General features: G+C 38.1%; 1 protein-coding gene across 1 annotated transcript in view; it reads left to right on the top strand.

Moving 5' to 3' along the window:
• The window catches only part of RAP1GAP (RAP1 GTPase activating protein), a 258,903-nt gene that overhangs the window by 21,943 nt on the left and 210,007 nt on the right, over window positions 1-26,953 (top strand). Inside the window, exon 2 of the mRNA XM_053690229.1 lies at window positions 5,719-5,754. Coding sequence (XP_053546204.1) covers window positions 5,719-5,754 — 36 coding nt within the window. The remainder of the gene's footprint in view (window positions 1-5,718; window positions 5,755-26,953) is intronic.

Below are 26,953 nucleotides of genomic sequence, written 5' to 3'. Positions count from 1 at the left end.
ATAGTACAGATCAGGTGAGGTATATATACAGAACAGATATAGTACAGATCAGGTGTATATACAGAACAGGTATAGTACAGATCAGGTGAGGTGTATATACAGAACAGGTATAGTACAGATCAGGTGTATATACAGAACAGATATAGTACAGATCAGGTGAATATACAGAACAGATATAGTACAGATCAGCTGTATATACAGAACAGGTATAGTACAGATCAGGTGTATATACAAAACAGGTATAGTACAGATCAGCTGTATATACAGAACAGGTATAGTACAGATCAAGTGTATATACAGAACAGATATAGTACAGATCAGGTGTATATACAGAACAGATATAGTACAGATCAGGTGTATATACAGAACAGGTATAGTACAGATCAGCTGTATATACAGAACAGGTATAGTACAGATCAGGTGTATATACAGGACAGGTATAGTAAAGATCAGGTGAGGTGGATATACAGAACAGGTATAGTAGATATTAGGTGAGGTGTATATACAGTGTAGGTATAGTACAGATCATGTGAGGTATATATACAGAACAGGTATAGTACAGATTAGGTGAGGTATATATACAGAACAGGCATAGTACAGTTTAGGTGAGGTATATATACAGAACAGGAATAGTACAGATTAGGTGAGGTATATATACAGAACAGGTATAGTACAGATCAGGTGAGGTGTATATACAGAACACGTATAGTATAGATCAGGTGAGGTATATATACAGAACAGGTATAGTACAGATTAGGTGAGGTATATATACAGAACAGGAATAGTACAGATTAGGTGAGGTATATATACAGAACAGGTATAGTACAGATCAGGTGAGGTATATATACAGAAAACGTATAGTATAGATCAGGTGAGGTATATATACAGAACAGGTATAGTACAGATTAGGTGAGGTGTATATACAGAACAGGTATAGTACAGATCAGGTGAGATATATTTACAGAACAGGTATAGTACAGATCAGATGATGTGTATATACAGAACAGGTATAGTACGGATCAGGTGAGGTGTATATAATGAACAGGTATAGTACAGTTCAGGTGAGGTGTATATACAGAACAGGTATAGTACAGATCAGGTGAGGTATATATACAGAACAGGTATAGTACAGATGAGGTGAGGTGTATATACAGAACAGATATAGTACAGATCAGGTGTATATACAGAATAGGTATAGTACAGATCAGGTGAGGTGTATATACAGAACACGTATAGTATAGATCAGGTGAGGTATATATACAGAACAGGTATAGTACAGATTAGGTGAGGTATATATACAGAACAGGAATAGTACAGATTAGGTGAGGTATATATACAGAACAGGTATAGTACAGATCAGGTGAGGTGTATATACAGAAAACGTATAGTATAGATCAGGTGAGGTATATATACAGAACAGGTATAGTACAGATTAGGTGAGGTGTATATACAGAACAGGTATAGTACAGATCAGGTGAGATATATTTACAGAACAGGTATAGTACAGATCAGATGATGTGTATATACAGAACAGGTATAGTACGGATCAGGTGAGGTGTATATAATGAACAGGTATAGTACAGTTCAGGTGAGGTGTATATACAGAACAGGTATAGTACAGATCAGGTGAGGTATATATACAGAACAGGTATAGTACAGATGAGGTGAGGTGTATATACAGAACAGATATAGTACAGATCAGGTGTATATACAGAATAGGTATAGTACAGATCAGGTGAGGTGTATATACAGAACAGGTATAGTACAGATCAGGTGAAATATATATACACAACAGGTATAGTACAGATCAGGTGAAATATATATACACAACAGGTATAGTACAGATCAGGTGAAATATATATACACAACAGGTATAGTACAGATCAGGTGAGGTGTTTATACAGGGCAGGTATAGTACAGATCAGGTGAGGTGTACATACAGAACAGGTATAGCATTGATCAGGTTAGGTATATATACAGAAAAGGTATAGTTTAGATTAGGTGAGGAGTATATACAGAACAGGTATAATACGAATCAGCTGAGGTTTATATACAGAACAGGTATAGTACAGATCAGGTGAGGAGTATATACAGAACAGGTATAGTACAAATTAGGTGAGGTGTATACACAGAACAGGTATAGTACAGATCAGGTGTGGTGTATATACAGAACAGATATAGTACAGATAAGGTGAGGTGCATATACAGAACAGGTATAGTACAGATCAGGTGTGGTGTATATACAGAACAGGTATAGTACAGATAAGATGAGGTGCATATACAGAACAGGTATAGTACAGATAAGATGAGGTGCATATACAGAACAGGTATAGTTTAGATTAGGTGAGGAGTATATACAGAACAGGTATAATACGAATCAGCTGAGGTTTATATACAGAACAGGTATAGTACAGATCAGGTGAGGAGTATATACAGAACAGGTATAGTACAAATTAGGTGAGGTGTATATACAGAACAGGTATAGTACAGATCAGGTGTGGTGTATATACAGAACAGGTATAGTACAGATAAGATGAGGTGCATATACAGAACAGGTATAGTACAGATCAGGTGTGGTGTATATACAGAACAGGTATAGTACAGATAAGGTGAGGTGTATATACAGAACAGGTATAGTTTAGATTAGGTGAGGTTTATATACAGGTTTATATACAGGAAGATCAGGTGAGGTGTATAGGTATATACAGAATAGGTACAGTACAGATCAGGTGTATATGCAGAACAGGTATAGTACAGATCAGGTGAGGTGTATATACAGAACAGGTACAGTACAGATCAGGTGTATATACAGAACAGGTATAGTACAGATCAGGTGAGGTATGTATACAGAACAGGTATAGTACAGATCAGGTGAGGTGTATATACAGAACAGGTATAGTACAGATCAGGTGTATATACAGAACAGGTGTAGTACAGATCAGGTGAGGTATATATACAGAACTGGTATAGTACAGATTAGGTGAGGTGTATATACAAAACAGGTATAGTACAGATGAGGTGAGGTATATATACAGAACATGTACAGTACAGATCAGGTGAGGTATATATACAGAACAGGTATAGTACAGATTAGGTGAGGTATATATACAGAGCAGGTATAGTACAGATTAGGTGAGGTATATATACAGAACAGGTATAGTACAGATTATGTGAGGTATACAGGGAGTGCAGAATTATTAGGCAAGTTGTATTTTTGAGGATTAATTTTATTATTGAACAATAACCATGTTCTCAATGAACCCAAAAAACTCATTAATATCAAAGCTGAATAGTTTTGGAAGTAGTTTTTAGTTTGTTTTTAGTTATAGCTATTTTAGGGGGATATCTGTGTGTGCAGGTGACTATTACTGTGCATAATTATTAGGCAACTCAACAAAAAACAAATATATACCCATTTCAATTATTTATTTTTACCAGTGAAACCAATATAACATCTTAACATTCACAAATATACATTTCTGACATTCAAAAACAAAACAAAAACAAATCAGTGACCAATATAGCCACCTTTCTTTGCAAGGACACTCAAAAGCCTGCCATCCATGGATTCTGTCAGTGTTTTGATCTGTTCACCATCAGCATTGCGTGCAGCAGCAACCACAGCCTCCCAGACACTGTTCAGAGAGGTGTACTGTTTTCCCTCCTTGTAAATCTCACATTTGATGATGGACCACAGGTTCTCAATGGGGTTCAGATCAGGTGAACAAGGAGGCCATGTCATTAGATTTTCTTCTTTTATACCCTTTCTTGCCAGCCACGCTGTGGAGTACTTGGACGCGTGTGATGGAGCATTGTCCTGCATGAAAATCATGTTTTTCTTGAAGGATGCAGACTTCTTCCTGTACCACTGCTTGAAGAAGGTGTCTTCCAGAAACTGGCAGTAGGACTGGGAGTTGAGCTTGACTCCATCCTCAACCCGAAAAGGCCACACAAGCTCATCTTTGATGATACCAGCCCAAACCAGTACTCCACCTCCACCTTGCTGGCGTCTGAGTCGGACTGGAGCTCTCTGCCCTTTACCAATCCAGCCACGGGCCCATCCATCTGGCCCATCAAGACTCACTCTCATTTCATCAGTCCATAAAACCTTAGAAAAATCAGTCTTGAGATATTTCTTGGCCCAGTCTTGACGTTTCAGCTTGTGTGTCTTGTTCAGTGGTGGTCGTCTTTCAGCCTTTCTTACCTTGGCCATGTCTCTGAGTATTGCACACCTTGTGCTTTTGGGCACTCCAGTGATGTTGCAGCTCTGAAATATGGCCAAACTGGTGCCAAGTGGCATCTTGGCAGCTGCACGCTTGACTTTTCTCAGTTCATGGGCAGTTATTTTGCGCCTTGGTTTTTCCACACGCTTCTTGAGACCCTGTTGACTATTTTGAATGAAACGCTTGATTGTTCGATGATCACGCTTCAGAAGCTTTGCAATTTTAAGAGTGCTGCATCCCTCTGCAAGATATCTCACTATTTTTGACTTTTCTGAGCCTGTCAAGTCCTTCTTTTGACCCATTTTGCCAAAGGAAAGGAAGTTGCCTAATAATTATGCACACCTGATATAGGGTGTTGATGTCATTAGACCACATCCCTTCTCATTACAGAGATGCACATCACCTAATATGCTTAATTGGTAGTAGGCTTTCGAGCCTATACAGCTTGGAGTAAGACAACATGCATAAAGAGGATGATGTGGTCAAAATACTCATTTGCCTAATAATTCTGCACTCCCTGTATATACAGAACAGGTATAGTACAGATTAGGTGAGGTATATTTACAGAACAGGTATAGTACAGATCAGGTGAGGTGTATATACAGAACAGGTACAGTACAGATCAGGTGAGGTATATATACAGAACAGATATAGTACAGATCAGGTGAGGTATATATTTAGAACATTAATAGTACAGATCAGGTGAGGTAAATATACAGAACAGGTAAAGTACAGATCAGGTGCGGTGTATATACAGAACAGGTATAGTACATATCAGGTGAGGTGTATATACAGAACAGGTATAGTACAGATCAGGTCTATATACAGAACAGGTATAGTACAGATTAGGTGAGGTGTATATACAGAACAGGTATAGTACAGATCAAGTGTATATACAGAACAGGTATAGTACAGATTAGGTGAGGTGTATATACAGAACAGGTACAGTACAGATTAGGTGAGGTGTATATACAGAACAGGTACAGTACAGATGAGGTGAGGTGTATATACAGAACAGGTACAGTACAGATCAGGTGAGGAGTATATACAGGACAGGTACAGTACAGATCAGGTGAGGTGTATATACAGAACAGGTACAGTACAGATTAGGTGAGGTGTATATACAGAACAGGTACAGTACAAATTACATGAGGTGTATATGCAGAACAGGTACAGTACAGATTAGGTGAGGTGTATATACAGAACAGGTACAGTACAGATTAGGTGAGATGTATATACTGAACAGGTACAGTATGTGCTGTACAAGTGCAGCAATGGTCTTATGTATGATTTTCAGATCTGCAGGCAACAGATTTTGATTCTGCTGCCAAATCAGAATGTGTTTATATATTCATCAGATTTAATGACTACACTGGCTTAGACACAGCAAAGCATATGTGCAAATTGTCTTATTAGCATTGCTGTTTTATATATTAATATAAGCATTCCTATTATTATCCCTATGTCTATAATATTTTCTATTTTGTTTTCGTAGGGTGGACCAGACTGTTGTCTCCCACAGACGCCCTCCGTGAGTCGTTTTTTTTATTTGATTCATTGCACCAAAGTTGTTAAATGTATTTTCGTTTAATGAACAATAACCTGTGTTGTCACATGCAATATACTAGCTATTTATTTGCACTATTTAGTGAAAGTAAAAGAAATAAAGAGTAAAATAAGTGTAGACAAATATACACATATTAACCAATAAAAGAAAAGCTATGTGTGAATACACCATACACAAGACTGGATTTTCGGTTTGGCTACACAGAGAAAAAATCCTTTTTCTGCTCTGCCCCCAATAAATGATATACAAAATGTTCCAGTGATGTATTCAGCAGCTATTAATAACTATTATATTTATGAGAGAGAAAATAGACTTATATTATCACTTCAAAATCCTGGCTGTTGATCTGATTTATTATAACTATAATAGCTATAATGGTTAATTTCTGCATGGCATAACGTACCTAATTGGTGTTTCTGCACCATATAGCAAATCATCAGTGGTTCTGCATAATTAATTAAATAGTGGTGATAAATTTTAGAACACTTGAACCTAGAAGTAGGATGACCTATTTGTATCTGTCACTATTATACCTAGACTGATACTAGCAAGTTTAATAGGAAAATGTATCAAACTGGAGGCAGACAAGTTCTCATCAGGGAACCTGTCCACTTGCAATTTGCAAAATGTAAGACTGCAGAAGAGCCCTTTTGTTCAATTCTGCCCCCTGCTCTTGGGCCGTCTATTGCATGAGAGCAGGGCATCTCAGTCACCTTGAACAAGCAAATTTGAAAGATTGCTTCTTAAATTTGAGTTGCAGACAAAGGGGCCTATCTATCAAGCTTGACAGCCCGTGTTTCTCAAAGACCGCTGCTCCTTAACCCTGTCCGCCTGCTCTGAGCAGGCGGACAGGAATCGCAACAATTCAACCCGATCAAGTACGATTGGGTTGATTGACACCCCCTGCCATTGGCCGCGAGTCTGCAGGGTGCGGCGTTGCACCAGCAGCTCTTGTGAGCTGCTGGTGCAATGTTAAATGCGAAGAGTGTATTGCTGTCGGATCAGGTCTGCAAGATATTTCTTAAATATGCCTCTCACTCTTGAAAGTTTGGATGAACTGCAATTTCTCAGAAGCTTTGAATGCACCTTGATACATTTTCTCATAAGTATAACATTTTCAAGTCCTGCAACAGATCACATTAACTTGCAGTAGAGTACTGGCACGTTTTGGCCAATGTACCAGTACAACTCACACTAATAAACATAGCACTTTGCACATTATGATAATGCAAGGTATCTATACACTAATAAACACACTGGAGTGTATAATTAATGCATAGTACCTATACACTGAGAATATACACTCACCGGCCACTTTATTAGGTACACCTGTTCAATTGCTTGGTAACACAAATTGCTAATCAGCCAATCACATGGCAGCAACTCAATGCATTTAGGCATCTAGACGTGGTGACGACGACTTTCTGAAGTTCAAACCGAGCATCAGAATGGGGAAGAAAGGGTATTAAAGTGACTTTGAACGTGGCATGGTTGTTGGTGCCAAACAGGCTGGTCTGAGTATTTAAAAAATTGCTGATCTACTGGGATTTTCAAGCACAACCATCTCTAGGGTTTACAGAGAATGGTCCAAAAAAGAGAAAATATCCAGTGAGCGGCAGTTGTGTGGAGGAAAATGCCTTGTTGATGTCAGAGGAGAATGGGCAGACTGGTTTGAGATGATAGAAATGCAACAGTAACTCAAATAACCACTCGTTACAACCAAGGTCTACAGAATACCAACTCTGAACACACAACACATCGAACCTTGATACAGATGGGCTACAGCAGCAGAAGACCACACTGGGTGCCAGTCCTGTCAACTAAGAACAGGAAACTGAGGCTACAATTCGCACAGGCTCATCAAAATTGGACAATAGAAGATTGGAAAAATGTTGCCTGGTCTGATGAGTCTTGATTTCAGCTGCAACATTCAGATGGTAGGGTCAGAATTTGACGTAAACAACATGAAAGCATGGATCCATCCTGCCTTGTATCAAATGTTTAAGCTTCTGGTGGTGGTGTAATGGTGTGGGGGATATTTTCCACACACTGGGCCCCTTAGTACCAATTGAGCATCGTTTAAATGCCACAGCCTACCTGAGTATTGTTGCTGACCATGTCCATCCCTTTATGACTACAGTGTACCCATCCTCTCATGGCTACTTCCAGCAGGATAATGCACCATATCACAAAGCTCAAATCATCTCAAACTGGTTTCTTGAACATGATAATGAGTTCACTGTGCACCAATGGCCTCCACAGTCACCAGATCTCAATCCAATAGAGCACCTTTGGGATGTGGTGGAACAGGAGATTCGTATCATGGATGTGCAGCCGACAAATCTGCAGCAACTGCATGAAGCTATAATGTCAATATGGACCAAAATCTCCGAGGAATGTTTCCAACACCTTGTTGAATCTATGCCACAAAGAATTAAGGTAATTAAGGTAGTTCTGAAGGCAAAAGGGGGTCCAACCCGGTACTAGCAAGGTGTACCTAATAAAGTGGCCGGTGAGTGTATGTGCTGCACTGTGTAAATAATGCACCTATTCACTGATAACCTATGTGCTGCACTGTATAATTAATACACCTATGCACTGATAATATATGTGCTGCACTGTACAATGATGTTGAGATTTCATACAGTAAAAAACAGAACAGACTGTCCCGTATAATGATGTTGGGTGCCTATATACTGATTGTGAGCACTCTGTTCTACATAATGATACCGGACATTAATACACTGAATATGTACACACTGCATAAACACTGTATAATTAAGCCAAGTATCTATACATGGAAATAGGACATGTTGTATACCAGTCACCAAATTTGAGCTCACCTCTACAGGGGCACCCTAAGGCAGTTGCCTAAATTGCCTCTACTGGCCCTCCCTGCAATACGCTCAGTCCCACCCATAACATGCCTGGCCTTGCCTACAACATGCCAAATCCCACCCTACCATGAGGCGCCACCCACACTGGTTGCCTCCTGGAATATCTCAGCCAAGAAGAAATTTCTGGAGATGCCACTGCAGCTGTGAAAGAGTAGGAATAGTGTATTAAAATGTAAAGCAATATTGATGACCTATATTAACAGGTAATAACTTATGGTCTTCAGCGCTGTGTAGCCAAATCTAAGTATATTCAGCACATGTTGAAGATGTAGTTAGAACTGGGTACACAACGCTGAAGACCATAAGTTATAACCTATTAGCATATAGTAGGTCATCAATATTGGTTTAAATTAATTCCCCCATATAGATACAATAAATACATATCCTTTATTCAATATATGTTATTTTCTTGGTGTATTCACCATATATTTGTCTGTATTGTGTGCAAGTGTCTACTAGAAACTTATATAACTGTAAGTATTTCATTACTTGACCGAAATATGGTATGTGGGAGTAAAATTATCTATACAAGTGAAAGGGACATGAAACCCACAGTTTTTTTCTTTCATGATTTAGACAGAGCATGCGATTTTAAAGAACTTTCCAATTAACTTAAATTATCTAAATTGCTTCATTTTTTCTTGGTATCCTTAGTAAAAAGGCATACCTAGGTAGGCTTAAGAGCAGGAATGTAAATAGAAGTGAATTTGTAAGGTGTTAAAAATCCCATGCTCTGTCTGAATCATAAAATAAATATTTTGGGTGTTTAATGCCTCTTTAAAAGAAACCACAGTGTATGCCAATCGGCAGCTAGCAGGGGTGTCAATCAATCAAAATTGGACTGAGGTGGCGGACGAGTTAAGGAGCAGCGGTCTTACGACTCCTGCTTCTTAACTTACATCTTACATTTCCGGCGAGCCAAAATGCTCGCGCAGAAACAGCTGCATCCACAGCTTAGTAATTTAGCCCCCTATAACTTTTCTTTAAACTGCTGCATTTTGGAACCATGAAAGTTGAATTTAAACTTTCATGTTCCTTTAAAAGTTGATCTAAAATGCCTATATACTTACTATATAAGTGTTTGTTGACTGGAATAAGCTCTGTACCACTGTATGTGAAATGTGCTTAGTAGGCAGCCAGTAGTACGTATTTTGTATTTACTAAATGGGCTATATTAATGTGCATATACTGGGATAAGCTCTGTACCACTGTTTGTGAGATGTGCTGAGTAGGCAGCAAGGAGTACGCATTTTATATTCACAACATGAGCTATATCAATGTACAGATACTGTGATAAGCTCTGTACCACTGTATGTCAGATGTGCTTAGTAGGCAGCCAGTAGTACGTATTTTATATTTACTACATGGGCTATATTAATGTGCATATACTGGGATAAGCTCTGTACCACTGTTTGTGAGATGTGCTGAGTAGGCAGCAAGGAGTACGTATTTTATATTCACTACATGAGCTATATTAATGTGCATATACTGGGATAAGCTCTGTACCACTGTATGTGAGATGTGCTGAGTAGGCAGCAAGGAGTACGTATTTTATATTCACTACATGAGCTATATTAATGTGCAAATACTGGGATAAGCTCTGTACCACTGTTTGTGAGATGTGCTTAGTAGGCAGCAAGGAGTACTTATTTTATATTCACTACATGAGCTATATTAATGTGCATATACTGGGATAAGCTCTGTACCACTGTTTGTGAGATGTGCTGAGTAGGCAGCAAGGAGTATGTATTTATATTCACTACATGAGCTATATTAATGTGCAGATACTGGGATAAGCTCTGTACCACTGTATGTGAGATGTGCTGAGTAGGCAGCAAGGAGTACTTATTTTATATTCACTATATGAGCTATATTAATGTGCAGATACTGGGATAAGCTCTGTACCACTGTATGTGAGATGTGCTGAGTAGGCAGCAAGGAGTACTTATTTTATATTCACTACATGAGCTATATTAATGTGCAGATACTGGGATAAGCTCTGTACCACTGTATGTGAGATGTGCTTAGTAGGCAGCCAGTAGTACGTATTTTATATTCACTACATGAGCTATATTAATGTGCAGATACTGGGATAAGCTCTGTACCACTGTATGTGAGATGTGCTGAGTAGGCATCCAGGACTAGGTATTTTATATTCACTACATGAGCTATATTAATGTGCAGATACTGTGATAAGCTCTGTACTACTGTATGTGAGATGTGCTTAGTAGGCAGCAAGGAGTATGTATTTTATATTCACTACATGAGCTATATTAATGTGCAGATACTGGCATAAGCTCTGTACCCCTGTATGTGAGATGTGCTGAGTAGGCAGCCAGGAGTAGGTATTTTATATTCACTACATGAGCTATATTAATGTGCAGATACTGTGATAAGCTTTGGACCACTGTATGTGAAATGTGCTTAGTATGCAGCCAGTAGTAGGTATTTTATATTCACTACATGAGCTATATTAATGTGCAGATACTGTGATAAGCTCTGGACCACTGTATGTGAAATGTGCTTAGTAGGCAGCCAGTAGTAGGTATTTTATATTCACTACATGAGCTATATTAATGTGCAGATACTGTGATAAGCTCTGGACCACTGTATGTGAAATGTGCTTAGTAGGCAGCCAGGAGTAGGTATTTTATATTCCTTACATGAGCTATATTAATGTGCAGATTCTGGGATAAGCGCTTTACCACTGTATGTGAGATGTTCTCAGTATGCAGCAAGGAGTACGTATTTTATATTCACAACATGAGCTATATTAATATGCAGATACTGGGATAAGCTCTGTACCACTGTATGTCAGATGTGCTTAGTTAGTAGGCAGCCAGTAGTAGGTATTTTATATTCACTACATGAGCTATATTAATGTGCAGATACTGTGATAAGCTATGTACCACTGTATGTCAGATGTGCTTAGTAGGCAGCCAGTAGTAGATATTTTATATTCACTACATTAACTATATTAATGTGCAGATACTGGGATAAGCTCTGTACCACTGTATGTCAGATGTGCTTAGTAGACAGCCAGTAGTAGGTTATTTTATATTCACTACATGAGCTATATTAATGTGCAGATTCTGGAATAAGCTCTGTACTACTGTATGTGAGATGTGCTTAGTAGGCAGCCAGTAGTATGTATTTTATATTCACTACATGAGCTATATTAATGTGCAGATTCTGGGATAAGCTCTGTACTACTGTATGTGAGATGTGCTTAGTAGGCAGCCAGTAGTACGTATTTTATATTTACTACATGAGCTATATTAATGTGCAGATTCTGGGATAAGCTCTGGACCACTGTATGTCAGATGTGCTTAGTAGGCAGCCAGTAGTAGGTATTTTATATTCACTACATGAGCTATATTAATGTGCAGATACTGTGATAAGCTATGTACCACTGTATGTCAGATGTGCTTAGTAGGCAGCCAGTAGTAGGTATTTTATATTCACTACATTAACTATATTAATGTGCAGATTCTGGGATAAGCTCTGTAACACTGTATGTCAGATGTGCTTAGTAGGCAGCCAGTAGTAGGTATTTTATATTCACTACATGAGCTATATTAATGTGCAGATACTGTGATAAGCTATGTACCACTGTATGTCAGATGTGCTTAGTAGGCAGCCAGTAGTAGGTATTTTATATTCACTACATTAACTATATTAATGTGCAGATACTGGGATAAGCTCTGTACCACTGTATGTGAGATGTGCTTAGTAGGCAGCCAGGAATAGGTATTTTATATTCACCACTACATGAGCTATATTAATGTCCAGATACTGTGATAAGCTCTGTACCACTGTATGCCAGATGTGCTAATTAGGCAACCAGTAGTAGGTATTTTATATTCACTACATGAGCTATATTAATGTGCAGATTCCGGGATAAGCTCTATACCACTGTTTGTGAGATGTACTAATTAGGCAAACAGTAGTAGGTATTTTATATTCACTACATGAGCTATATTAATGTGCAGATACTGGGATAAGCTCTGTACCACTGTATGTCAGATGTACTTAGTTAGTAGGCAGCCAGTAGTAGGTATTTTATATTCACTACATGAGCTATATTAATGTGCAGATACTGTGATAAGCTATGTACCACTGTATGTCAGATGTGCTTAGTAGGCAGCCAGTAGTAGGTATTTTATATTCACTACATTAACTATATTAATGTGCAGATACTGGGATAAACTCTGTACCACTGTATGTCAGATGTGCTTAGTAGACAGCCAGTAGTAGGTTATTTTATATTCACTACATGAGCTATATTAATGTGCAGATTCTGGGATAAGCTCTGTACTACTGTATGTGAGATGTGCTTAGTAGGCAGCCAGTAGTACGTATTTTATATTCACTACATGAGCTATATTAATGTGCACATTCTGGGATAAGCTCTGTACTACTGTATGTGAGATGTGCTTAGTAGGCAGCCAGTAGTACGTATTTTATATTTACTACATGAGCTATATTAATGTGCAGATTCTGGGATAAGCTCTGGACCACTGTATGTCAGATGTGCTTAGTAGACAGCCAGTAGTAGGTATTTTATATTCACTACATTAGCTATATTAATGTGCAGATACTGGGATAAGCTCTGTACCACTGTATGTCAGATGTGCTTAGTAGACAGCCAGTAGTTGGTTATTTTATATTCACTACATGAGCTATATTAATGTGCAGATTCTGGGATAAGCTCTGTACTACTGTATGTGAGATGTGCTTAGTAGGCAGCCAGTAGTACGTATTTTATATTCACTACATGAGCTATATTAATGTGCAGATTCTGGGATAAGCTCTGTACTACTGTATGTGAGATGTGCTTAGTAGGCAGCCAGTAGTACGTATTTTATATTTACTACATGAGCTATATTAATGTGCAGATTCTGGGATAAGCTCTGGACCACTGTATGTCAGATGTGCTTAGTAGGCAGCCAGTAGTAGGTATTTTAAATTCACTACATGAGCTATATTAATGTGCATATACTGGGATAAGCTCTGTACCACTGTATGTCAGATGTGCTTAGTAGGCAGACAGGAATAGGTATTTTATATTCACCACTACATGAGCTATATTAATGTCCAGATACTGTGATAAGCTCTGTACCACTGTATGTCAGATGTGCTAATTAGGCAACCAGTAGTAGGTATTTTATATTCACTACATGAGCTATATTAATGTGCAGATACTGGGATAAGCTCTGTACCACTGTATGTCAGATGTGCTGAGTAGGCAGCCAGTAGTAGGTATTTTATATTCACTACATTGGCTATATTAATATGCAGATTCTGGTATAAGCTCTGTACCACTGTATGTGAGATGTGCTGAGTAGGCAGCCAGGAAGAGGTATTTTATATTCACTACATGAACTATATGCAAAGGTCACTCCCTCCCTTGACCCAAATTCTCCTGAAAGCTACCACCCCATATCAATGCTTCCACTTACATCAAAACTCCTCGAAAAAATTGGTTTACAACCGCCTAACCCACTTCCTATCCACCAACTCCTTGTTTGACACCCTGCAATCTGGATTCCGTCCCAAACACTCAACTGAGATTACCCTTACCAAGGTTACTAATGATCTTCTTTCGGCTAAAAGCTATGAAGCTACTCTATACTCTATACCTCTCAGCTGCCTTTGACACAGTTGACCACTCCTCCTCCTACAGACCCTTAGCTCTTTTGGCCTCTGTGACACTGCTCTTTCTTGGATACACTCTTAACTTTCTCACAGGTCTTTTTCTGTGTCATTTGCTGGCGACTCCTCCTCTCCAATGCCTCTGTCTCTTGGAGTATCTCAAGAATCAGTTCTGAGTCCTCTACTCTTCTCCATTTATACTTCTTCACTGGGTAAACTTAATAACAGTTATGGCTTCAAATATCACCTCTATGTTGATGACACCCAGATCTACCTCTCCACCCCTGCTCTCTCTCCATCTGTCTTTTCTCATGTCAGCAACTGCTTATCTGGTATTTCTTCCTGGATGGCCTCTCACCACCTAAAGACTGAGCTCCTCCTAATCCCCCCCCCCCAGCTCTACGTTGACTTCTGACTTTTCTATCCATGTTGACGGCATCACCATCTCCCCATCGCCCCAAGTTCGCTGCCTCTGAGTTATACTTGACTCAAATATATCCTTCATCCCCCACATCCAATCGCTTTCCTCATCCTGCTGCAAGCACCTACGCAATATTTCCAAGATTTGCAATTGTCTGAGTGCTATCACCACAAAGCAAATAATCCACTCCCTTGTTATTTCACGACTTGACTACTGCAATAACCTATTTACTGGTCTTCCTCTCTCCCGCCTCTCCCCTCTTCAATCCATCCTAAATGCCTCTTAAAGGCTAATCCACCTTTCCTGCCGCTCTGATTCTGCTGCACTTCTCTGCGAGTCCCTTCATTGGCTCCTCATTCACAGCAGAATTAAATTCAAAATCCTCACCCTTACATACAAAGCTCTCACCAACGCCATTCCCCACTACCTATCATAGAAACATAGAAACATAGATATTGACGGCAGATAAGAGCCATAGGCCCAGCAAGTCTGCCCCACCTTACCTAACAGTATAAACTTATATAGTTCGTAGGATAGCCCTATGCTTGTCCCATGCATTTTTAAAGTCCCCCACAGTGTTTGTTGCTACTACCTCTTGAGGAAGTTTATTCCATAAATCAATCACTCTATCCTCTCTAGTCAACAAGTATACTCCAGCCCACCCACTAAGATCCAACAATGACCAGCTCCTTGCATCTTCGACTATCACCTCTTCCCATGCTAGACTACAGGACTTCTGTTGTGCAGCACCTACCCTCTAGAACTCTCTAGCATTTAAATGCTTCCTGAAGAGAAGCCTACCACCCAACTCACTAATAAATTAATTCCACTCACCTAATAGTTTCCTCATCTAACTTTGTATTAACATCATGCTCAATCTTGCAGTCCTCGCCTCCTACCTTTCTAGATTGTAAGTTCCCACGTGAACAGGGCCCTCAATTCCTCTTGTATGGGTTTGTAAAATTTTGTCTTGTCTCTTACAAGTTTTATATCATTGTCTTATCTAAATGAATAGTACTCATGGACAGCTTCAGGATTCAGCGCTGCGGAATATGTTGGCACTTTATAAAAAAAGTATAATAATAATAATATTAATGTGCAAATACTGGAATAAACTCTGTACCCCTGTATGTGAGATGTGCTTAGTAGGCAGCTAGTAGTAGGTATTTTATATTCACTACGTGGGCTATATTGGTGTGCGAATACTTCGATAAGTGCTGTACTATTGTATGCGAGATGTGCTGAGTAGGCAGTTGGTAGTAGGAACATCTAGGAACAGACAACAATATATATTGTATGAAGCTGCATGAGAAACAAGGGGGCAGCTGGCTCTTTTCCATCAAGCATGTGACATGGTTGGTTGTATGGATCTCAGCCAAGGCCAGAATTGCTTTTTCAAAAAGTCTTTGTTTTCTTTCATCCATATAAAATGAAATAATACAACTCAGTGGTGCAGTGATAGATGATACCAAAGACAAAGGCTGTATAATCTGCAGTCATTGAATGGATAGAATCTAAAAAAAAGATAAATTTCAAAATAATATTTTAGAATTTCCGTTTGTAAGAATGTGTAAGTAGTACATAGAAGATATTGCACTTGTAGATTTGCTCTATTTTCCCTTCCAAAACTTGTAACAAGATGTTAAATGGACATTAAACGTATATAAATCTTTCAGACAACTATTTATTCATTGTAGAATCATTTTGTTTTGTGCATCAATGGTTAAGTTACACCTGTTTATTTTTACTTCTAATACTGAATGTTATTGTGCAAAATTCCCACAGTATTATTGGTGGACATTGACACAACCAACAAGCATGAAAATAAACTAAATGCATATTGAAATGTCCCCTTTAGGTGCAACAAACAAAATATTTTAAGACAGGTACCCCTTTAATATAATAATATATTGACTCATGACATTACATAATACACACAAAGAGAAGCACCGGAACGAACAACCGGCTCAATTTCATTGTTAGCCTGTTCTATGGCAATTTACTACCTGGGTGCAGCTTCTTTTTAGCCTAGTAATGGTTTTCACAGAGTATAACTTTCCTGAAGTATATCAGTCTGTTCCCACCTATTAAGGTCAGTCCAGCACCAAAACACCAGGCAATTCCTCTTTGAACAAGGAACACGGCAACACCAGATTATCATTTCAACCTTCATTGGGTCCCATCAGTGAGGTGCAATCATATTTGCCTGAGCATACTGGGCAAGGAATCCACGTCTGGTTGCCCCTTTTTCCCTTAGGGAGACATAATACACACAGAGAGAAGCACACTTACAGGAACGAACAACCACTCAATAATATTGTTAGCCTGTTCTATGGCGATTTACTACCTGGGCGCAGCTTCATTTTAGTCCAGTAAAGCTTTTCACAGAGTAGAACTTTCCTGAAGTATATCAGTCTGATCCCATCTATTAGAGTCAGTTCCACACCAAAACACCAGGCAATTCCTCTTTGAACAAGGAACATGGCAACCCAAGATTATCGTTTCAGCCTTCATTGGGTTCCATCAGTGAGGTGTAACCATATTCACCTGAGCATACTGAACAAGGAGTCCATGTCTGCTTGCTCCTTTTTTCCTTAGGGAGACTTAATACACAAAGAGAGACGCACACTCACAGGAATGAACGACCAGCTCAATAATATTGTTAGCCTGTTCTATGGTGATTTACTACCTGGATGCAGCTTCTTTTTAGCCCAGTAATGTTTTTCACAGAGTAGAAGTTTCCTGTAGTATATCAGTCTTATCCCGCCTATTTAAGGTCATTCCAGCACCAAAACACCAGGCAATTCCTCTTTGAACAAGGAACAAGGCAAACCCAGACTATCGTTTCAGCCTTCATTGGGTCCCATCAATGACGTGCAACCATATTCACCTGAGCCTACTGAGCAAGGAGTCCATGTCTGGTTGCCCTTTTTTCCCTTGAGACTGAATACACATAGGGACAGATCTATCATAGTGCGAGCGGACATGATCCGCTGTAGCATTTCATGTCTGCCGCACATCGATAAATGCCAACAGCATATGCTGCAGCATTTATAATTGCACAAGCATTTCTCGTGAATCAGCCGCTAGCAGGGGGTGTCAATCAACCCGATCATATCCGATTGGGCAGATTGCTGTCCGACCACCTCAGAGGTGGCGGACGAGTTAAGGAGCAGCGGTCTTAAGACCGCTGCTTCTTAACTCCTGTTTCTGTGGAAACAGGTGCATACGGGATGTGATAAATCAGCCCCATAGAGAGAAGCACACTCTCAGGAAGACCATCCGCAATGACATTACATACCCTAACCAACAACACATTCACCATGACAGAGCCATGCTATTTACTTTATCAACAATGATGTAAAGTCAAAATATTGCAGTATTAGATGATAAACAAACGGTTAGAAAAAATCACATTTGATCTGTATAATAGGAAAATAAAGATTGGTTTTCATTGCCACAGAAGTAAAAAAATACATTTCAGAGGGTCCTAATGTATCCTGAGATATGGTACATTTTATAACAATGAACAATATTTGTTCATGAACAAATTAATAAATCATATTTCAGATGAACCCAATCATTGCAAGAAATTATTTCAGGTAATCTGAAAATGATAAAATTACAATTAGTAATGTATTACTACACTTCACATGTGCAAACACACCAACACTGGAAGATTTCAACATAGTATCACCCATGATTAGAAGGAGGTGAGGAGGCCTAAACTCAATACTATATTTATAAAATGTATTTAGTGTATTATCTCCCTTTAATCGCAGAAGATATTCTTTAATGTTATCCAGCCCACACATCTGTAGGATCAACTAGCACATTCTGGCAGTAGGATATCATGGGATTGCTAATGTACATGGAAATCTTTCCCCCTATGACTTTTTGGTGCAAAGATTGAAGGATATCAAGGTTGGGTATCTTAAAGGGACATTAAACACTAAATAGATTGTATAAGTATAGTATTAAGGTTATTCCTCACCTCCCTCTAGTTATGGGTGCAGCCATGTTGAAATCTGTCTTTCACTACATTCCCCTGCTGATATGTTTCCCCATGTGCAGTAATTTTCCTTCAGATACCTGCAACGTAGCCTAGGTTACAAAATGGCAGCACCCATAATTAGCAGGAGGTTAATTAAATAAATATATTTAATGTTTAGTGTCACTTTAATGTTATTTAAGATCAGGGTTAGGGACTGGGGTTAGGACTTGGGAGTTAGCATTATGGCTAAAGTTAACCCAGTAAATGTTAGAGAGAGCTGCAATGCCCACAACGTTCTAACACAAGCAACACTGAGTGGGCCATTTTGTAATAATTTGGTAGCCTCAAAATTCCTATCACATCCACCTTCCTGTCACCATAACATAGGATTATGGTCCCCATAGAGGTAGCAAATATTCTGCAATGACTGTAGACTGCACTGACATTCTACAATAAAATGCTACAATACATTATTTTTTATTCTCTTGGGCCTTAACATGTAAATGATGATCAGTCCAACTGACTGTGATAATTCAACAACAGTGTCTGAAGAACTGTAAAATATCACTTAACATTAAAAGGTCACATCGTCAGGCGCGAGCCGTGAGCAGATTCTGCTCTGCTTTCCAGGCACAAGATTGTGAAGAAAAGTTCACTCATAGTCACATACAGGAAGGAAACGTAACTGAAAGGCTCAGTGAAATACTAAGGGAACCACAAGAATGAGCTGTACTCCAGATTGGTATTATATTCTTGCTGTAGTCAATAAATATAAAAAGTTACACTTTTGGTATTAAAATTAAAGGGACATAAAAATGAATTTACAAGGCACAGCAGTACATTTAAATTTCAATTAGAAGCATTTTTTGCAACAACCTTTCTTATGCAAAACTGTTTCCTTAAAAAAAGTTATTAAGAGTTGAGATAAATTTCTTGTGCACTTGACCTATAACATTTCAAGGAAGCTTTTGTGCAAATGTAAGTTCATTTAAAGATTCTTTAACATTTTTGTATGTAACTTATAATGAATATCATTGATCTTGGCTTAAAGGGACAGTGTGCCCTAATTTTCCCCCTTTAATTTGCTCCCAATTATCCATTTTATCTGCTGGAGTGTATTAAAGGGACAGTAAAGTCAAAATATTCATGATTCAGATAGAGCATGCATTTTAAACAACTTTCCAATTTACTACTTTTATGTCATTTGTTTTCATTTCTGGGTATCCTTTGTTGAAACGTATAAGTAGCTAGGCTGCACTACTGGGAGCTAGCTGGTGATTGGTGGCTGCACATATATATATGCTTTTTGTTATTGGTGTATCAGATGTGTTCAGCTAGCTCCCAGTTGTGCATTGTTGCCCCTAAGCCTAGCGACATATACTTTTCAACAAAGGATGCCAAGAGAACAAAGCAAATTAGATAATAGAAGTACATTGGAAAGTAGACAAATTTTGGATTTCATGTCCCTTTAAATTGTTTACAAATAGCTACTTTACCTTTATTTCAGCATCTGTCCCTTTAAAGTTAGAGATTACATACTGTCACTGAGTGGAATCCTTTGAATATTATACAGATCATACAATACATAATAATGAATGCTTAGTATCTAGTAGTATACAACAATTTTTGTCATTTGTGGAACATTTTGGACTTCAAAGTCTTCAACCTGAAAATGTTTCAAACTCTTGTGACAATATCTTTCAGCCTGCAGAAAACTATATTCACAAAAGTGTATCCTGTTGTGTATCTGAGCTAATGCTTATAAGTTCTCAGGTTAAAATAAGCATGAAGTTACCATGTATTCCCATGCAACTTATCCAAACCTTATAGCTGGAGATAACGGGACAGTTCATTGTAAAATTGTTTCCCCCTTTATGTGTTCCCTGTGACTTATGCCAGCTGCAGAGTATAAATTGTATGAGAAATTGCTCATTTATTCTTCTTAAAATAAATAGCTGGATTTGCTCTTTGAAACCACAGCCCATTAAAATAGGCTAAGCTTGCAGAGAGATCAGACATCCTTACCTCATCACTCAAATACTTCCCTTTCTTACCTCTCTCTTTACAATACTTAGAAAAAACAATTGAACATGATTATTTTAGAGCTTTATCTCTTCAACCTCCCACTATGAGTGTAATTTATTCTGCTGGCTGTGTTTACATACGGCTAGATTACGGGTCTTGCATTATGAGTAAAAAAGCAGCGTTAAGGCTCATAACACTGCTTTTTTACTACCGCTGGTATTACGAGTCTTGTAGGTACAGCTGTCCCGCACACTTTATTGGCCTTACCGCAAATCAACTTACGCAATTTGCGTATAGTCTATTTTCAATGGGACTTCCATAGCGCCAGTATTACAAGCTTGTCCTGGGAGGCCAAAAAGTGAGCGTTACAGCCTATCCCGCAAGATTCGTAACGCATTCTAAAGTCAGTAGTTATGAGTTTTACACTACAACGCTGTAGCATAAAACTCATAACTAAAGTGCTAAAAAGTACACTAACACCCATAAACTACCTATTAACCCCTAAACCGAGGCCCTCCCACATCGCAAAAACTAAAATAAAATTATTAACCCCTAATCTGCCGCTCCTGACATCGCCACCACTATAAGAAACATATTAAGCCCTAAACCGCCGCACTCCCGCATCACAAACACTAGTTAAATATTATTAACCCCTAATCTCCCGCCCCTAACACCACCGCCACCTACCTTAATTTATTAACCCCTAATCTGCCGCCCCAACGTCGTCACCACGATACTAAATTTATTAACCCCTAAACCTAAGCCTAACCCTAACCCTAACACCCCCTAACTTAAATATAATTCAAATAAATCTAAATAAAACTTACTATTAATAACTAAATAATTGCTATTTAAAACTAAATACTTACCTATAAAATAAACTCTAAGCTAGCTACAATATAACTAATAGTTAAATTGTATCTAGCTTAGGGTTTATTTTTATTTTACAGGCAAGTTTGTATTTATTTTAACTAGGTAGAATAGTTACTAAATAGTTATTAACTATTTTTTTCAACCTTAATTCCGATTGGCTGATAGAATTCTATCAGCCAATCGGAATCTAAGGGACGCCATCTTGGATGATGTCACTTAAAGGAATTAAGGTTGAAAAATCAACCAATAGCCAATAGGATTGAGCTCACTGATTGGAACAGCTAATAGAATGTGAGCTCAATCCTATTGGCTGATTGGATTAGCCAATAGGATTGAAGTTCAATCCTATTGGCTGATTGCATCAGCCAATAAGATTTTTTCAACCTTAATTCCGATTGGCTGATAGAATTCTATCAGCAAATCGGAATCTAAGGGACGCCATCTTGGATGACGTCACTTAAAGGAACCTTCATTCGTCGTTAGTCGTCGGCAGAAGAGGATGCTCCGTGTCGGATGTCTTGAAGATGGAGCCTCTCCGCGTCGGAAGGATGAAGATAAAAGATGCCGTCTGGGTGAAGACTTCTGCCCGTCTGGAGGACTACTTCTGCCGGCTTGGATGAAGACTTCTCCCGGCTTCGTTGAGGACTTCTTGCCGCTTCGTTGAGGACTTCTTGCCGCTTCGTTGAGGACTTCTCCCGGCTTCGTTGAGGATGGATGTCCGGTCTTCAAAACTGTAAGTGGATCTTTGGGGGTTAGTGTTAGGATTTTTTAAGGGTGTATTAGGTGGGTTTTATTTTTAGATTAGGGGTTTGGGTTCAATAGAGCTTAGGTTTTTTTAGTTAGGCTTTTATTTGGGGGGTTGGTTGTGTGGGTGGTGGGTTTTACTGTTGGGGGGTGTTTGTATTTTTTTGACAGGTAAAAGAGCTGATCTCTTTGGGGCAATGCCCTGCAAAAGGCCCTTTTAAGGGCTATTGGTAGTTTAGTTTAGGCTAGGTTTTTTTATTTTGGGTGGGCTTTTTTTTATTTTGATAGGGCTATTAGATTAGGTGTAATTAGTTTAAAGATCTTGTAAAGATCTTGTAATTTAGCTAATTGTATTGAATTTAGGTGATTTATTTAATTGTTGTGTAATGTTAGGTGTTAGTGAAACTCAGGTTAGGTTTTATTTTACAGGTACATTTGTATTTATTTTAGCTAGGTAGTTAGTAAATAGGTAATAACTATTTAGTAACTATTCTACCTAGTTAAAATAAATACAAACTTGCCGGTAAAATAAAAATAAACCCTAAGCTAGATACAATTTAACTATTAGTTATATTGTAGCTAGCTAAGGGTTTATTTTATAGGTAAGTACTGTATTTAGTTTTAAATAGGAATTATTTAGTTATTAATAGTAAGTTTTATTTAGATTTATTTTAATTATATTTAAGTTAGTGGGTGTTAGGGTTAGACTTAGGTTTAGGGGTTAATAACTTTAGTACAGTGGCGGCGACATTGCGGGCGGCAGATTAGGGGTTAATAAATGTAGGTAGGTGGAGGTGATGTCGGGGACGGCAGATTAGGGGTTAATATTATTTAACTAGTGTTTGAGATGCGGGAGTGCGGCGGTTTAGGGGTTAATATGTTTATTATAGTGGCAGCGATGTCCGGAGAGGCAGATTAGGGGTTAATAAGTATAATGTAGGTGTCAGCGATGTCGGGGGCGGCAGATTAGTGGTTAATAAGTGTAAGATTAGGGGTGTTTAGACTCAGGGTTCATGTTAGGGTGTTAGGTGTAAACATAAATTTTATTTCCCCATAGGAATCAATGGGGCTGCGTTACGGAGCTTTACACTGCTTTTTTGCAGGTGTTAGACTTTTTCTCAGCCGGCTCTCCCCATTGATGTCTATGGGTAAATCGTGCACAAGCATGTACAACCAGCTCACCGCTGACTTAAGCAGCGTTGGTATTGGAGTGCGGTATGGAGCTCAATTTTGCTCTACGCTTACTTCTGGTCTTTTAACGCCGGGTTTGTAAAAACCTGTAATACCAGCGCTGTAAGTAAGTGAGCGGTGAGAATAACGTGCAAGCTAGTACCGCACAGCTCATAACGCAAAACTCGTAATCTAGCCGACTGTTTGTCAACAGCCTATACCTAGGTATAGAAACTTTCAGTATAGGTAGGGATAATACAGGCTAAATAAGCTATTTCAAATGCCAATATAAAGACTAATGATCTATTTGTAAACAATTTAATACACTCCCACATGTAAAATAAATCATTGGGAACAAATTAAAGGAGAAAAAAGTGTTTGGGGAAACTGCCCCTTTACATAAATTACACAAGGGAGATTACTTTTGGAAGCTCTATAGACACATCTTACTTTAATATATGTATAGGCTCATGACAAGCCCATTTTTAACTGAAATACTTAAGACCAAATGGCCCTAGCAGTTTGTGACCTCTTGGTGTTTATTAAAGGGACATTTGTTCTATCATACATATGAGATAAATGTTTTAAGTAAATGTAAAGTCAAAATTAAATGTTAATATGAGCGTAGGAGCAGTCACATGTCTTTAGCAGTCTATGGCAGCAGAGTTTGCAACTATAACATTAATATAAACATTCTTGCAAACGCTGCTGACAGATGACTATAGATACATGCACGCTCCTGAGTTGACCTAGGATTACTATTTAACAAAGGATAGCAGGAGAACTAAGCAAATGGCTAATATAAAAAGTATATTGTAAAGTTGTTTAATGCTCTATCCAATCCATAGGTTTCATTTTTACTTTACTGTGCCTTTAAACTTGCTGACACTCTTTGGTTTTGAAAATGTGAACTCAAAGCTATTTAGAAAAAAACAACTAATAGGTCAACTAGGCCAACTTATGCTGGGGGTATACGGCCTTGTGCCAGAGAGCTCCTCTTCTGTAATCATTGTGAGAAAAAAGTATCACAGTATCAACAAAAAATGTTTATTTATGTATTTAATGTATGGTGCTATATTATGTCAAATGCAAAAAAACCTTGGTGCCTTATCTGGAACACTTTGGATATAGAACTTGTTGTTTTATATTAGAGAAGAACACTGCATATTATGTAAACCCTTCAAATGTAGCTTAGACCACAGTGGTCAAGGTTTTTAATGATGACACCAAGCAAGCAGCTGCCCAAGGTACTGACCCCAGATAGAATGTTACCAAAAACAGCTGGGTTCTGTGGAACGTTAATAGGTCAAATTTATAAAATACAGAATACATAAAACCATGTGATCGTATTTTGGGGGGAATAAAGTAAACCAGTGTTGTTTGGGGGAGTTAAACACTTTCCATGTATCTTGTGGCTTTCTCACTGGGTTACTCTGGAATTAAAGGGACATTCTGGTCAAAATTTAAATGCAAATAGATGAATGACATATTTAAATAGAAATATATTGGCAATATACATGCATTGGCATAATTGCTTCTAGTAAAAGTTATCACTTATTTAGTGCTAACATTTTTTCTGCATGTGCACATGAAGCATAGCTAGATATTCTTAGTGCAATAGCATTTTAAATCATGTAGCTGCTCTGAACACCAGTGGGGCTTTATTATGTGAGCAATTAACAAATTGAGTCATTACCAGATGGTAAAAGCACCTTAGGCTCTCTTAGAAAGTGCTGTGTTTAAAATGCTGGTGCACGGTACATATTTAAATACACATTTGAAACAGCTTTAGCTTTTAGTAGAAACATATTTGCTAATACATGTGTATTGCAAAAATGCTTCTATTCAAAGCTGAAATGTATCTATGTGGATTCCAAGTTTGGTTGGAACGTCCTGTAAAAGATGCTCATCAAATTGTACTTCTGTTATCAAATGAACCTCTTTCTTTTTGTATAATTTGTTTAAACGTAGCTCCTTTCTATGAGAGTATACTTAGGAAGGTAGGCTTAGGAGCTTGCATGTTGCTTGTTCTATATATGGCAGCAATGTTTGCAACAATGTTGTACATATAGTGCTCAACAAATGTGCACACTCCTGAGCTTGGCTAGGTATGTACTCATGACAAGCTTGTTAAAGCACCATTAAACTTGACATTTCAATATCGCATAAAATGTTTCATTATTGCAAGTTAAACATTATTGGAATTCATTATTTATTTTGCAGCCTTTTGCTGTAAAAATTAATCTAAAAATTGTGCTTATTTCACTTTCTTCTAGGGAGGCTTGGGTTAATACTTTAAGGCGATTTATGTGAGCGTTTGTTTATTTTTCCTTCCCTCTCTAAGCTTCTATGGTTTCACATGCTTTTAAAAGGTGGATTATCAGTTTTGCATCAATAATCATGATAGGAAAATCAGTGCTAAACCTCCTTAACCCTTAAGACCAGCGCCATACCTCGTTCATGTGGATAAAACTTGCACTCTTAACATTGCAAAGACTTTTCTGCAGGTGTTAGGACTTTAAAAAAGGGCAAATGTATGCTATTTTTGTAGGAAAGGCTTTTAAAAGGTCAACTCGATATTACTTATTATTGATTTAGTAACATACTTTTCAGTTACAGGGACAGTCAAGTCCAAAAAAAAACTTTCATGATTCAAATAGGGCATGTCATTTTAAACAACTTTCCAATCTAGTGTAATCATCAATTTTGCTTTGTTCTCTTTGTATTCTTAGTTGAAAGCTAAACCTAGGAGGTTCATATGCTAATTTCTTAGACCTTGAAGATCGCCTCTGCATTTGACAGTTTTTCACCACTAGAGGGCATTAGTTCATGTGTTTCATATAGATAACATTGAACTCATGTGAATTTACCGAGGAGTGAGCACGGATTGGCTAAAATGCAAGTCTGTCAAAAGAAGTGAAATAAGGGGGCAGTCTGCAGAGGCTTAGATACAAGGTAATCACAGAGGTTAAACGTGTATTATTATTACTGTGTTGGTTATGCAATACTAAGGAATGGGTAATTAAGGGATTATCTATCTTTTAAAACAACAATTCTGGTGTTTACTATCATTTAATTCTAATTGTTCATGTTTGTTTTCTTGGCAAAATTAATATATATATAATCTTTTTGGGAGCTGCTGCTGACTAATCTTCTTTTTTATTCTGCCCAGTAGATTTTCCTCAGGGGAAATAGTGGTAAATGTTTTTTCGTTAAAAAAAAAATCTGAATGACCCCATATTGGGTAGAAGACAATTTCCACATATATAAATATATATGTGTGTTTGTGTGTGTATAAAGAGAGTGGAAGCTAAGATAGATACATACACACACACACACACATATATATTTATATATATACAGTATATATGTGTGTGTATACAG

This window comes from Bombina bombina, chromosome 8, assembly GCF_027579735.1.
Source record: "Bombina bombina isolate aBomBom1 chromosome 8, aBomBom1.pri, whole genome shotgun sequence".
In the NCBI taxonomy this organism is placed as follows: Eukaryota; Metazoa; Chordata; class Amphibia; order Anura; family Bombinatoridae; genus Bombina; species Bombina bombina.
The sequence above is the reverse complement of the archived record's forward strand: the minus strand, read 5'-3'. Positions and strand labels throughout refer to the sequence as shown.